Source organism: Pseudopipra pipra, chromosome 5, assembly GCF_036250125.1.
Source record: "Pseudopipra pipra isolate bDixPip1 chromosome 5, bDixPip1.hap1, whole genome shotgun sequence".
Lineage (NCBI taxonomy): Eukaryota > Metazoa > Chordata > Aves > Passeriformes > Pipridae > Pseudopipra > Pseudopipra pipra.
This window is the reverse complement of record NC_087553.1, coordinates 53,525,843-53,540,691: the sequence shown is the minus strand read 5'-3', so window position 1 is coordinate 53,540,691 and position 14,849 is coordinate 53,525,843. Positions and strand designations below refer to the sequence as shown.

The following is a 14,849-nucleotide window of genomic DNA, read 5'->3' as shown; positions in this document are numbered from 1 at the left end:
AACAGAGTAAAAAGTAAGGAGTATGACATGAACAGGATAAAGTTATTGTCTAATAAGGTCAGCTAGTTTTAACTGTTGATATCAGTGGGGCTGTTTTACCAAGGATGCTCTGGGTACATTTTTTAAAACATTACCTACTAAAAGGAATTCCTGGAAATCTCCTAAAAGCCAACGTGTCTCTTGCAGGAGTTCACCACATCAGCCAAATAGGTATAGGTCTTCTTTTTCCAGAAACCATCAGAAGAGTCTAAAAAAAATCATGCTGTAGTGAAGTAGTCTGCTTTCATGCCTGTTAAAATAAGGAGTGCAAAAACTATTACTGTAGTTAAGGGGTGATGGTCTCTGAACTGGTAAGCTGAAATTTTCTTGTGATTTTAGTGCAGAAAAAAACATTCATTTCTTTTAGTATATCCTTCTGGGGGAAAATTAATTCTTTTACCTGTTAGCACTAATGCATACTACTATCTTAAGACAACACTTCCAGCATGGTTTTACATTCATTTGCCTGGTATCAGTGGCGGTTGTTTTCACATGTGGACACCTGGCCATGGGAACCTAGGTTAATACTGCCTCATTAGCCTCCACACCGCCAGTTAAATAGACAATAACAAACAGTGTCTTAACTGAGGATTTAAGAAGAATGGGTGCTCATGGTACAGAATGGTGAAGATCAGTGTTCAGCTGGTATTAACTCTTACAAAGGAGATGAATTGTTAATGTGCTGTTATTCCAGATTTCTAGAAGGACCAATGTGGTGGCAGAATTGAGACGTCAATTAATGGCCACTGAGGAAGAAGATGATTTATCATATCCTCCTCTGAATATGACCACTGGAAATAATACATGCATCCTTTTTTATGCTGGTAATTTCAGCCTCAAAGCCAACAGTTCAGTTTTTGTAGATTTGACAAATGCAACATTTGTAACACAGAATGTGGATATTTCTGCCTCTGAGTGCTCAGACAGCAACACAACGTGAGTAGCACAAGAAATTTCATAATACATGTGATTCTGAAAACTAACCAGAAATAATGCAATGTCAAATTAGTGCTAGTTTAATTTTCTTCTTCTACAGCATTCAAAATTTTAAAAAAATTGTGGATATTCTTAAAAGAAAAGAAATAAATCAAGACCACAAAAATTGCTCAGATGCAGCCTATTATTTTCACATTTTTTCCCTCTTATGCTCCTTACTTCCTTGCTTGTTTATATTTGGTCCAAACAGGTTTCCCTGTGTCTGATCTCACAATCACAGAAATCTACTTGCATTAATGAAATCATAATTTCATTCCCTTGAAGGGGAGTATTGCCAGTTACTAGTTAGTAATTCAGCTGGAAGTACATTAATGAAACGTGATCTCAGTTTTCCTTTACTTTGAAAATTTGGGTAAACGAAACCCTAGAAATATTTAGTCATATTTTTCTGTGTACTGAACCTTTGCTATATGACTTTTGTAATTGCCTACTGATTTAGAATATTCCCTCCAATTGAAATGTCACAATGATCTAATTAAAGCTGACTACTCTAACATTAAAAATCTGTTTCTTTTTCTTAGACTGTCATTAAAATACACAAAGCCAGTGAATGGAATCAGCAGCCTAGAGATAAGGTAACTTATGATTTTTTTTAAATAGATCTTTACAACACCTGTTTGTAAATTAGGAGCAAAAAAAGAGGAGGAGTTAAACAAAAATGGTTTTGAATTTATTGTTTTCTCTTCTGAGGAGTTAGGGTGCAGGAGAACAATATTGTAGTCTTTATATAGAAAATATATTAATATGCTCAGATAAAGTTCTGAAAAAATATTGTAGGCAAAAATCCATACTGTATGTTACTGGTATATGCAGCATCCTGTTTTACTAATAGGATCAGTCCATAATCCTGTCTCAGATAAATCTAACTGTGATTTGTAAAATATTCTAGAGAGTGAAGTCTACTTGCATGTCCAGGGCTGTATTTAGTCCTAATGTGGATTGCCAGTGCACTCTATTAGTGCTAGTTTGTGGTTAATGAAGGTGCAAAAAATCTTAATTTTTCTGCTCCATGGGTGATCACAAGACAATGTTTCTCCTACCATGAGAAGAGGGAAGAAAAGCGAGGGAATGGGAAAACTTGTGAAGAAAAATCAAAGGGAGAATCATAGAATCATTTAGGTTGAAAAATACCTTTAGGATCATTGAGTTCAATGTTTAACCCAGTGCTGCCAAGTCCACGACTAAACCATGTCCCTAAGTGCCAGATCTACACGGATTTTAAACACCTCCCGGCATGTTGACTCAGCCACTTCCCCGGGTAACCTGTTCCAAGGCTTGACAACCCTTTCGCTGAAAAAATTTTTCCTAATATCCAACCTAAACCTCCCTGGTGCAATTTGAGGCCATTTCCTCTTGTCCTGTGGCTTACTTGGGAAAATAAACTGACTCCCACCTCACTACAACCTCCTGTCAGGTAACTGTAGAGAGCGATAATGCCTCCCTTCAGCCTCCTTTTCTCCAGGCTAAACAACTCGGCTCCCTCAGCCCTTCCTTAAAAGACTTGTGCTCCAGCCCCTTCACCAACCTCATTGCCCTTCTCTGGACTCACTCCAGCACCTCAGTGTCTTTCTTGTAGTGAGGGGCCCAAAACTGAACAGTGGATTTGAGATGTGAACTCATCAATGCCGAGTACAGGAGGACAATCACTGCCCTGGTCCTGCTGGCCACACTATTTCTGATACAAGCCAGGATGCCTTTGGCCTGCTTGGCCACCTGGACATTCTGCTGACTCATGTTCAGCTGACTGTCAACCAGCACCCCCAAGTCCTTTTCCACTGGGCAGCTTTCCAGGTGCTCTGTCCCCAGCCTGTAGCTCTGCATGGGGTTGTTGTGACTCAAGTGCTGGACATGGCACTTGGCCTCACTGAACCTCATACTGATCCACTCATCCAGTGGATCCAATGGATCCAACCTGTCCAGATCCCTCTGCAGAGCCTTCCTACCCTCCAGCAGATCAACACTCCCACCCAACTTAGTGTCATCTGCAATCTTACTAAGGGTGCCCTCAGTCCCCTTGTCCAAATAACTGATAAAGATATTAAGCAGAACTTGCCCCAACACTGAGCCCTGGGGAACACTAGCTGTGACTGCCTGCCAGCTGGATTTAACTTCATTCACCGCCACTCTGAGAATTCACAGATGTTGTTCTCACTAGTGGATTCTATGGATGAGGAAAGCATCTGCTAGTGTTTGCATGCTGTCATTCAGCTGCTGGTAAAGAAATTCTTTCCTCAGCAGCAGGAACAGCCGTAAAGGATTACTTTCTTAAGCTCTGGCAAAGATAATGTGGCCTGCTCTTTTCATTTTGGTACCTCAGTTAGTTGCTTAAAATTATTTGGGAAGGATTTGGCTAGGGAACTTGCACTGAATTAAATTTCTGTATATCAGATTATGAACTGGATGTTTGCTTGGGCAGCAAGACACATGACTTTTGCCATCTAAAACGCTTTTCACATTTTGAATAAGGGAAATTGAAATCCAAGGAAACCAAAGAGAGGAAAATAAAGTAATAATGAGAGAGATAACAAAACCTTGAACAACGTATTGGTAAAAGAGCCAAAGAGGCACATGACATTAAAATTATAAGATTGAATGAATAAATACCATTATTTACACTGAGACAGAAGGACATTCTATCTTTAGGTAAAAGAATCTCCAGAACTTGTGTTGAGGAGAGTCAGTGATTTGTTTCAAGTTGTATTTGGAGTGCATAGAGACACTTATAGTCATTATCAGAGACCATGGCAGACATGCATTGTTATTTAACATCTCTCCTTCAAGCATCTGCAGCCTTGTGAAAGAACATAGTGTACAGATAAGACTGCTGTTAGTATAGTATTTTTTTTACTTTTTTGACTGTTGTAGTTAGCTGCGTATAGGATTCTTGAGAACTGTCCTTGGTGATGGTGTAGATCTTCTACTGTAGATTTTCAAAGGGACATGTATTTCCATAAACACCCCGGGGAGTTAAGTAAATATTTTCCTTGGGTCTCATTCCAAAAATACTGTTCTAAACCCAAGTCTCTGTGCAAGTTGTATTTTTCCTTTTACTGTAAGTCTCAAAATATCACCCTCTCTGATGCTGCCCTGGTGCATTTCTGTCTATTCGTTGCTGTTCCTGTCCCACTCTCATAGAGCCAGACCCTCCAAAACAGTGCTCTGTATTTTCATTCTGCATCTTTGCTCATCCTAGTACAGGTCTTAGCTGCTCTCCTAAAATCTATTTCTGTATGAATGAATGTGGTTGTTTTCTACATTTCTCCTGAATGTGACATCCTCAGCATAATATCATGCTTTCCAGTAAAATTACAGTTCCAAGAAAATAATATGAATCATAAAGCATCCTATGGAGCATGACCCTGTGCTTCAAAACTAGTTAACTGCTAGATCTTAAAGGTGTTGTCTTCTTTAAAGTAGTCAATAGTACTACAGACCAGAATCTTTTGGCAGTCAAAACATTTATCTTAGACTTTGTTTTCTGAAGCAGGCGTAAGAAGATCAAATGTGATGTTAGTGCACATATATGGACTTAATGAGGGTTATTCAGATTTATGTTTAGTCATCATTATAAAAGCTTATAATTTTAATTAATTATTGGACAAAAACTTTAATGTGGTCATGAATCTGAGGTGTATCAGAAGAGAAGAAATTTAAAGCAATTCTGCAAACAGACGTACTGTAATTTAAATGAGAATATCAGTACAAAAGCTGAATGAGTCATGTTTTCTCTCTTTTTGAGGAACGTTTTTTATATTCTTTGAGCCTGTTTTAGTAAAGGTGAAATACTCACAAAGTTTCTCTTGACCTTTGCTTCTACTTGAACATACCGAAATGCAAAAACAGCCCTTGAAACTGGAATAAAAAATTCAGGCTCCACAATAGGTGAGGACTTGAAAAGAGAGCTCAGGTAAAGTCCTGAGTGTTGTCATGCCCAGCAAGTAATATTAGCGTAGGCTGGCTGAGTTTTGCAGAAGATTTTGATTTATTCCATGCAGTCATGTGTGATCCAGGTTTTTAATAGGCCCTCAGGGGATTTAGACACAATTTTTTATGGGTGACACAGGTGCTTAGCAATAAAAAATGGAATAGAGAAAGAATGTAGGGGATTGCTCCTGGAGCAGTTTCCAGAGTAGCCATTGCTTGGACATTCAGCGTGCATTGACCTGCATGTGATTGTTTCTTTACTGTTTTTTTCCCCCTCTTTCCTTAACTTATTGAGCTGTCCTTGTCTTTACCCACAAATTTCCTCAGTTTTGCTGTTTCTAATCTCCCCTCACCATCCAGTTGAGGATGAGAAGTAAGGGAAAAGCTATATGGGTGCTTGACTACTGGCTGGTCTCAACCTACAGCACCTCAGAAGCCTTTATAAATTAAAAATAGTACTAAAGACTCACCTGGCTATTTGTGCTGCTTTCTGTTGGATTTTCACTTGATTTATGAGACAATGGTGTCATTTTAGGCCTCTATTGGCTACCATAATACACTATTGTATGCTATATAATGCGAATAATAAGATATACTCAACAGAACCAAAGCAAGCCATTGATTTTTTTTTCATGATTCAGTAACACTTTATTCACTCTGTGTATCATGTTTAGCATGTCTCTTGTCAAGGGCTTCTAAAATCTACAGAGATACTGTACAACCTCTGCTTTCCCCTTCTGGTAAACTTTGATTACATTTGTTGTTCAAGATTATACCTTAGTAAGATTATGGTCTGCCTTAATAAACAGGACACAAGCAGGGCAAAGAGGTGGAAAGGAACAGAGCTTAGAGCCATAACTACATTTTTTCAACTTATAAAGGCCATTTTTTTAGGTGTAGGAGAGCATCCCTTGAAGACAGAAAGTGACTCCAGAGAGGATCATGTTCAAGTAGCTCAATTTATTCTTCAATAAAAGAGGCTCTAACTTCATCAGCATGAGCCAGATCCAGAATCTGCCCCCATTACCAACACCAGCCTACCCCCATGTACTGAGCAGCTGGTCACATCCTACCTCCTCCTAGCAGCTGCAATAGCTGCTTCATCCTGTGCAAACAGCTGTCACCTCCCTCTCCCTCTCTTTAGCAAGAACTACAGTCCCACTCATCCTCCTGCACTTGCCACTGAGAGGTGAGCTGTTAGGGAGCGGTTGTAGAGTGTCATGATAGTGTTAGAAAAGTAAACTATTGCTGCAGCAGGAGTGGGAGCTGTAGGTTTTTTGCTGGAAGAAGCATCATCTCAGCTCTCTCATAAACTGATATCCAGCTGTTCAATCATTTATCTGTCATTTTCTCTCGGAAAAAAGTGTTGAAGTGGATGGAAGTGCAGAGCATTAGTATTTTCCACACTTACATTGATACATACTTGACTGTTATTTTTGTTCATAGCACGTAAAGAATAGAATTGATGAAAACCACACATTTTAAAGTCTTTTACCTAACAGTTGTGTTTCTTTCTGAATCTTTAAAACAGTAGTAATTCTAGCTATCTTCCTTTTCAGAAATATCTCTGCTTGTAATGATTAGCCATATGAGATGTGATCAGTAACAGGTGGTGGCAGAGTTCATAGAGTTATCTGGCACAAAGGGAGCCTGGCCCATGACCAGGAAATTTTGTGCCACCGTACATAAAGTACATGATGTCTCTAATATACATAATTGTCTCTAATGTTTAATGCAAACATAACATCCTATAAAAGCCAAGGTATTTTCAGTTCTGAAGATAAAGCCTTTGTTCTCTCTCCCTTTCTTGTCATTCATTTGCTGTAATGTGCTCTTACTATTTGTTATCTGCTCATCTGAGAAAATATTAAACTAAATGAAGCAAATCTATAGATTTTTGTTGCTTGTCTTTTTTTTTTTAATTTAATGACTCATAGTTACATCAGTTATCAGTTAAGTGCATGCTTGTTGGAGGCTGTTCACTACCAGTTGTTTGAAAAAATGCTGAGGATAAAAGCCTGTATTAGTAAGTCAACCATGTTCAACTAGTTTATGAAATAGAATGTTAATTCTCATAAATCTGCAAGTTAACATAACATCTTAGTCTTTGATGCAATGTGAAGACAGTGTTCTCTTGGAGAATGCATGGCCTTACAAAACTCGTTTGTTCATATGGTAAGTTTATAAGCAATTGCCTTGTTTACCACTTTTCTCATCCTCTCAGCAAAAGCACAGACCACATCCAGCATCTGTGGTTAGCATAAACATTTAAGGTTATAACTGTGTTTATAACTGGCTTTCAGCTAGTGCTGTAGCATTGCTACAGGGACACCATGGAAATTCTGTTCAGATTGTACTGTATATCAAAAAAAGATTCCTTTCTTCTAGCAATTAATATCAAGTCTAACACATGTTTTAATTTTGTAACTCTATAACAATAGAATTTTGTCCATAAATATTTGTGAATGTGTGCTAGATGAATTTTTTTTCTTTTTCACTGATGCTTGCAGCTGAGTGTTGCCTGGATAGACCTGTTTAGACTTAAAAAGTAAGGAATGCCATAAGAAAAAACATTTTTTTCTCGGTTTAATGTCACTTTGAGTTCTAGGATTCCTTCTGAGCATTTTGAAACTCTTGAGATTTTTGAAGTTACATGAATCAAAAGCCACAGATTATTAATAAAATAAAAATAAAAAAAAAAAAAAAAAAAAGAAAGGGTTCAATTACTGTAGTAACCCAACCTGACAAGATTTTTGTTTAGACTCTGTGTTTTGTGGATGATATGATACTGAAAGTAATTAATTTGAACAAACAAGTAACATTCTACAATGGAGAATATTCTTTCTGTATATACATATACCCTATATATGCAGATGCCCTATACAATATAAAATAGCCTACATTGTGCCCCTTTTATAGATGAATGCTTGTTTTTTCAAACCTATCATTATTGCATCTAGGGTATTACCTGAAATTTAAAAGTCAATATACAATGTTACCCATGGAGGATAGACATATTAGAATATTTCATTTAGTAACAGGTATCATTTATTGCTAAAAAGATTCCTTTTTTAAATCCTTTGTGCTTACCAATAGTCAAAACAAATCATTGGCAAACTGTATAGGGGAATACATGTGTAGGCCAAGTAGGGATAAAGTATTAAGCAACATACAATAAGAAGAAAGGTTTATCATTTCCTTATGAGATAGCTTGAATGCCTAGAACTGGATAAAAAGTGGTAAAGACTGGGACATAGTCCTGATCTGTAAAGGATCAGGATGTACTTCTGGATGTTCGCAATTATTTCTGTTTCAGAACATTTGAGAGCTGTTCAGACAGTATTGGTAATAACATACATATAAATTCCATCATTATAAACTACTGGAAACTGCTGCAATACCACACATACACAGATGTTTTCAAAATGAGGAATATTTATTTGTGCCTAACCTACTACAAATTGTGAAACTAGAGCTGACAAAACCCTCACCACCCTCCAGTGAGAGAAAACACTGTCTTCTATGTCAAACTCAGACCTTTGCAAAGGAAAATGCCATTTAGCCATTTGAGCCAAGAACGAATTGCACTGATAAATTAGAATGGCTATCATGCCTGTACCTATCATAAAAGCAATTTTCAAAAAAATCCCATAAAATGTTTATTCAGAGCCACTGCAGGCTTTCTTACAGTCTCTCAGCTTCTCCTCTACTGATTATAAACTGTTGGTAACTTATGAAATACAGCACTGGCAGAGGCCCTTAAAAAATGAAATTGCATTTGCTCCTTGCTTGCCACACCTATGGAAAGCTGTGCTTGTGAGATGAAACTCTAAGATGTAGTAAATACATTCACAGAATCAATCCCAATGATGTGATCGGCCATGTCATCATCAGCTGTGATGTTTGCAGCCAGCAATAGTGAACTTTTATCTGCCACTAGTACTTTGTCAAGTGGATATTAACTTTTTCCTTCTAACCTTTTGACTTTTTTTCTGTTGTCTTTCTAGGTTTTTAATGACCAACAAGTTCTATGAAGGTTCGGCTAGACAATGGTCCACTTTAGATTCAGTGGAGATCATACAAGATGGAGAAAAGTTTGCTAAATTTAATGTTTCTGTCATCTCTGCTCCTGCAGAGTATTCATTTCATTGTCAGCTGGTGGGAACAAACAATCTCTATCCTGCAAGGCTGGTTCCAGCCAATAATGAGGCAAAAAATTGGGATGTTTTCATTTCCAGGTTGCAGGTGAGTATGCATTGCCATCTCAGAGATAACTCCAAGAACTATTACTTGCTATTGTAGATGCTGAATGACACACATTCATAATGCACTTACTTTCATTTCAGCCTGAGGGAAAATATAAAAAAAGAGCTGTTCCCCTATGTGAGCTTTTCAGTAAGGGTAAAAAAGACACCAGCTGCTGAACAAGGAGAACATGAAAGCACAGCTTTGAAAAACAAAACTATGAAGTTGTCCACAGAAAAGAAAAACCAACTTAACCTAATGTACTTAATCAGGCAAAGAATGACTAAGTCCCTACGCCTGTTTAATGAATTGGGCTGCTCTTGGAAACAGGGGCCTCTTAGGTGGGTGGCTTTATGCTGCTTACTTTGTTTATATTTGATTTCTTGGCACTTCGTTTACCCAGGAAAGTACAGCTTAGTGTGGTTGCTGTTTCCAGTGACATAGACTGTCTGTACTCCTACAGATAGAAACAAAGCCCAGTGCAATTAGATTTAATGGAAAGTTTTCCATGGACTTCAATTAAGAGCAATACCAGATCCTGCATGGCCGAGAAGGAAAGCAAGTGGCTTTTTTTGAATGAGACATAGGTTTTCTGTGCATTTAGTACAGTAGTACAGACTACATATGTGAGATGTAGATGATTACATCTGTTTTATTTTGAGCTTTGTTCTTGAGTTAGGAGAAGCATATCAACGTTTATATCTTAAAACAATATTGCACTAAGGGATCTCTGATGAAAGAGATAGGAATAATTTGAAACTGTAGTCTATTTGTCAAACATGAGCTAACCCTGTGATAACTAGATTCAAATACTGATATAATTGTATTTATGATTTTGATAACAAACCAAATCTCAATAATCTGGCTCCAGACTTGACATTTCTGCTTAAATAATGGAAATCTCAAAGGAACATAGTTGGTGCTGAGATTTCCACCAATTCCAATATCAAGTCTCACAATTTTTTGAGAAAAAATGTACCACTACACACCATTGTTATGAAGGTTCCTTCTGATGTTATGTTTTATGGAAAGGTCTGAAAATACCGAAGTTCATGCAACTCTGCTTTGCCTAGTCAACTCTTTGGAGTTAGACTTTTCCATCACTGGGATATAAAAGTACATGAACAATGAAAATACAAGTGTTCTCTTACACTTATCTTTTCCTTGAATTTCTATATGCTTTGAAACTAATGCCTTCTTAAATCTTAGAGGCCTTACTCCATCCTTAGTAAGCATCCTTTCATTGTGGTCTTAATCAATACCAGAAGTAGTAGGTTTCCCACCTTCCTTATTGATTTGAAGGAGCAGCTGCTTCCACTGTTCAGACAACAGAACTCACAGTTCCTCTTGAGAAAGTGCTTTTTCTCTGACCAAATCCTAAGCATGGAACAAAATCTGAAAAGTCTTGTTCTAATTTTTATTGTTGTGTGAGAAAACAGAAAGTCACCAATCTGTGCACATTTTCAAGTTCTGTCTGAACTAGATTATACTTTTCTAGATATTTTCCCCTGATACATAGTGAAATGTGATCTCAATATCAGAGTTTGTTCTGGAATGAGGTTTAGAAACCCCCAAACTCTGTTGCATGGTGAAAAAAGCATGTGGGATGTGCTCAGTGGTTGCAGCCAGCACAAAATCTTGTTGCTGAAACTGAGGAACATGATTTTCATGTCAGTGTTATGCAATGAATTAGAAACAAGGATCCAATGCCAATCAAATTGGTACCCAGCACTTTGCAGTGCTGGGTCCTGAAAACAGTATCACAGTAACAGAGAGCCATGGCAGCTGCACAGGGAAGCCTTGCATAGCTTGTTCCAAGGCAAGGCTGAACTGATGCAGCCTTTCATTTAAGTTCTGGAGCTAGCTCATTCACTTCTATCTAAAGAACCTCTGTGGGATGCTGTCTAGGCATTCTCATAGCCTAGGATGTCACCACTCATAGCTGTTCACAGCACCAAAACTTCTCTGGGTTTGGTTCGGTTTTTATTGGCTGTTCTACCACAGGCTTTTGAGGATTCTCAGAATTGTCAATGAAGTTAAAGAGGACTCTGCTACCAAAAGCACTGTTTTTCTGTACTATGTGTCACAGCAGTTTAGAAGCACCTGGTACCCAAGAAAAACTACCAAAAATTAAAAATCAAGAATATTAGGATTGTTTGTGGCTAAAATATTTCTAAGTTCAAAAATTAGATGTTCAGTGTACACTTAAGAGCCATGAAAACAACATATTTTACTTGAAGGCTTTTTCAAGGGTCAAATGATGAGAAAACTCTATTCAAAAATATTTTTAAAACTAACAGTAAATAAAGACTTGTATAACCAAGGCAAATAATGCTAGACCAAACACTAAATTTGAAACTTCTGCAGTACAGGGGCCTGTATCCAAGAGATTTTACATTCATAAAATTTACAGAACCCCATGTATATATTTTTAGCTTTTCTATAGGTAGAAATGCTGCTCAGAGTCACATTTTTACCTCCCACCTGTGATCTAGCACCCCCGCAGAAATGATGAAGCTTCAGAAAAACAATAAAATAATCCTGCATTTTCTTAATCTCCTGTCTAAAAGTAGACATAGCTTTTTAAGAATGTACAATTTAATCTTTCACCTCAAAGGTTCAATAAGCACAATCCAGACAAAAAAAAAAAAAAAAAAAAACAACCAAAAAAACCCCAAACAAACAAAAACAATAGGATTTAAATAATAAAATTAAGTGTTTCTGACTAAATCTGAAGTGGCAAAGCCTTTCTTAACCAGTTATACCTGGTAAGAGATTCAGAGATTCCTTGTCAATGTGATAAGAAGTGTGTATTGTTTTCCAGAATTTCAATCCATTTTTTGAACACAAATGACATAAATCATCACCTGCTTTCTGTTTTTATTGTAAATAAGTCTTGCAGGTTACATTTCATGACTCCTGTTCACATTCTCATTTGTGTTGGAAGCTGTGGCTTAACAAGCAAAGGCTTTTGCCATCACCTGCATTCCCTAAAGCAGTGCAAGCAGTTATCCAGCCCAAAAGCTTGTTTCATATTAGTAGATAACACATATCCCATACCTCAATAAAGCAAGTCCTCCCTCCCATTTTGAGTCTTTGATGTCAAAGAAGGGAGGAAGAAAGGTTTCACAACTGTTTTCTCCTTGAACTTTCACTAAAACTCAACCATAAAAGGTCATCTTCATTAGGTGTGTTTTAAAGTAGGTTCCAGGAGTTTTGTTGGTGAAGGAGCTATTAATTAAATCTCTCAGGGTATTTCAACAAATCTCATGATCTGAGGAGGCCTTAACTCTCATGAGTTTGATTGCTTTGAGTTTCCTGGTTCTGAAGTGGTCATTGAGCTGATGATCAACAAATACTGATATACTGATCACATGGATACAGAATACTGATTTGACTACAATGAATGCAGAATACTGATCACATTTCCCCTTTGGGACTTAAGTTTCTGAAGCGGGAAACCTATTTCTTGTCAAAGAGATGGATTCTGCATCTTTGATTTCCTGGGTGAAAAGGAGACCTGGAAAATTGTTACGCGGAGGATTTTGTTTGCACTCTTTTTAATGGGCAGGGTATGATTGGTAAGTAAAAGGTGTGGGGTTTTGTAATTACCACATACTTCCTGAAAGTAGGGACTACACTCCAAGCTTAATTGCACTCATTAATCTAGCTTTTTCATTTTCAGATTCAAGGCTTCAACATTGAAAACAACCAGTTTTCCTATGCAAGTGACTGTACAGGTTTCTTCACCCCTGTAATCTGGATGGGCCTGGTAACATCTGTAATTTTACTGTGGATCTTGACTTACGGAATCCATATGATCATGCAGCTTACAACAAACAGCAGATTCGATGATCCCAAAGGTCCGGCTCTGTCAGTTCCTCAGTCAGAATAACCATGGACTGACTCAATGGTGCCGTGGCTTTTCCCAGTCTGATATTTATGATTTTTATAACCTTTCTACTTCATAATATGTGTAACCTAAAAAGATATCATAGCAGAAAGAGATAATTAAACTACATATAAAAATGATCCCTATGCTTGGAAACAATAATAAATCTACTTTTTATTGCCATCATTTGTTAACAGCTATCTGTGTTAAGGTTCTGAAGTGAGGTTGTAGAGGTTGTTACTCTCTCTGGCTATTAGAAAGATCATTAAAAATTGCCTTCAGATTAACTATTATTGGCAAAGAAAGGATATCATGACAGAGATAATTGTGAAGGATAAATAACTTATTTGATGGGAAACTATATATTGAAAATACTGGTGTCTCTACAGTCTCTTCAGTGAGTATGTCATGATGATGCTACATCTTAAAAAGGCTGAACTGTAAATAATCCAGAAATGTACAGAACTAATAAAGCTAGAAAGTCACTAACTAAATGGTCTTGAGAATCTTTTAAAAATACATCACTTTGTTCAGATGTGGTATCACAAAGGAGAATGGGCAGATGAAGGCCCAGCTTCCCTCTAATGTTGTCTTATGCTTGTAAGAGTTATGTTGAGTAACACTGACTCCTATTTGTTTTAACCATGGACAGCTGATGGAGCAAGATTCATCTTGTCCAAACTGATCACAAAATTAAACTTGGTGTTATGGCAATGAATGCAACTTTTCAAGTTCAGAACCTACTATGTGCCAGTGCAGACAGCATCTTAACAGAGATAAGGTAATTTTCATAGCACCTCGCCTTTTCCAGGTATCTTTGGAGTAGTTATGAAGTTCATACAAAGAAAGAAAAATAATATTATATAAAGTCACTAGAAGTACTGTGCTAATGTACTATTTAAGTCTGAGAATGTTATGGTCATCTCAGTGATTCCAGAAACCCAAAAACCTTCACAGTATGCTGTATTATTCTGCAATTAATAAAGACACTGGATTTTCTCACTGGACAATCTGAATGTGGAGTGAGTTACTAAATGCTATAAAGAACTAGGAAATAGTAAAAGAGCAATGGTAAAATTGTAAGAAATGGTAATAACAACATATTTATTCTTTCTTCTGGAACATTTTGTTATGACTGTGTATGTTCAATTAGTAGATAAAAACCCCAAAAATATCATTTTGACAAAATTACATTTGTCACATGAGAAAAATTCTAACTTTTCTGATCTTGATCCATGTCATAGTAGAATGATACACCGGAAAGACATTTAGAATCAACCATTTAATTAGATAGACCACAGTTTCTATCCATTGTTTCTGGATGTCACATTTTTATTATGCAGTCCAAAAGGTATATTAAATGCTGTCTGAAGCTGTTCCTCCTGAATTGTTCAGTCCTTACCTGGAAAACAAAAGGAAAGCTATCATGTAACTACCAGAGGTGTCTCCTCTGCTGTAATATTTTTCTCAAATATTTTTCAGAAACTCAATAATGCATTTGATCTACACAAAACCTCTGTGTTACAAAGGAATGTTTCTTTGCAAAAATTAGTTGCCAGGAGACCACTGGACTTGTTTTATTAATTCTCCTTTCAAAGCAAGTTGCATGAATAAGACAACTGAAAATTGACATAATAGTCATGCAACTGATCGCTAGAAGAGAGAAAGGCTATTACAAAGGACGTGGTTTGTGGAAGACAGCTTTCTTATGATTTTTATCTAGCTTCGAAAAAATTCGGAACAAAATTAGATT

At 37.0% G+C, this 14,849-nt stretch overlaps 1 protein-coding gene across 1 annotated transcript in view; it reads left to right on the top strand.

Moving 5' to 3' along the window:
* ATP6AP1 (ATPase H+ transporting accessory protein 1) overlaps window positions 1-14,106 on the top strand; it is a 47,401-nt gene extending 33,295 nt beyond the window's left edge. Inside the window, exons 7-10 of the mRNA XM_064656143.1 lie at window positions 734-975; window positions 1,557-1,610; window positions 8,967-9,204; window positions 12,890-14,106. Of these exons, the coding sequence (XP_064512213.1) occupies window positions 734-975; window positions 1,557-1,610; window positions 8,967-9,204; window positions 12,890-13,099 (744 nt within the window). The 3' untranslated portion in view covers window positions 13,100-14,106. The remainder of the gene's footprint in view (window positions 1-733; window positions 976-1,556; window positions 1,611-8,966; window positions 9,205-12,889) is intronic.
* The last annotated feature ends 743 nt before the right edge of the window (window positions 14,107-14,849 follow it).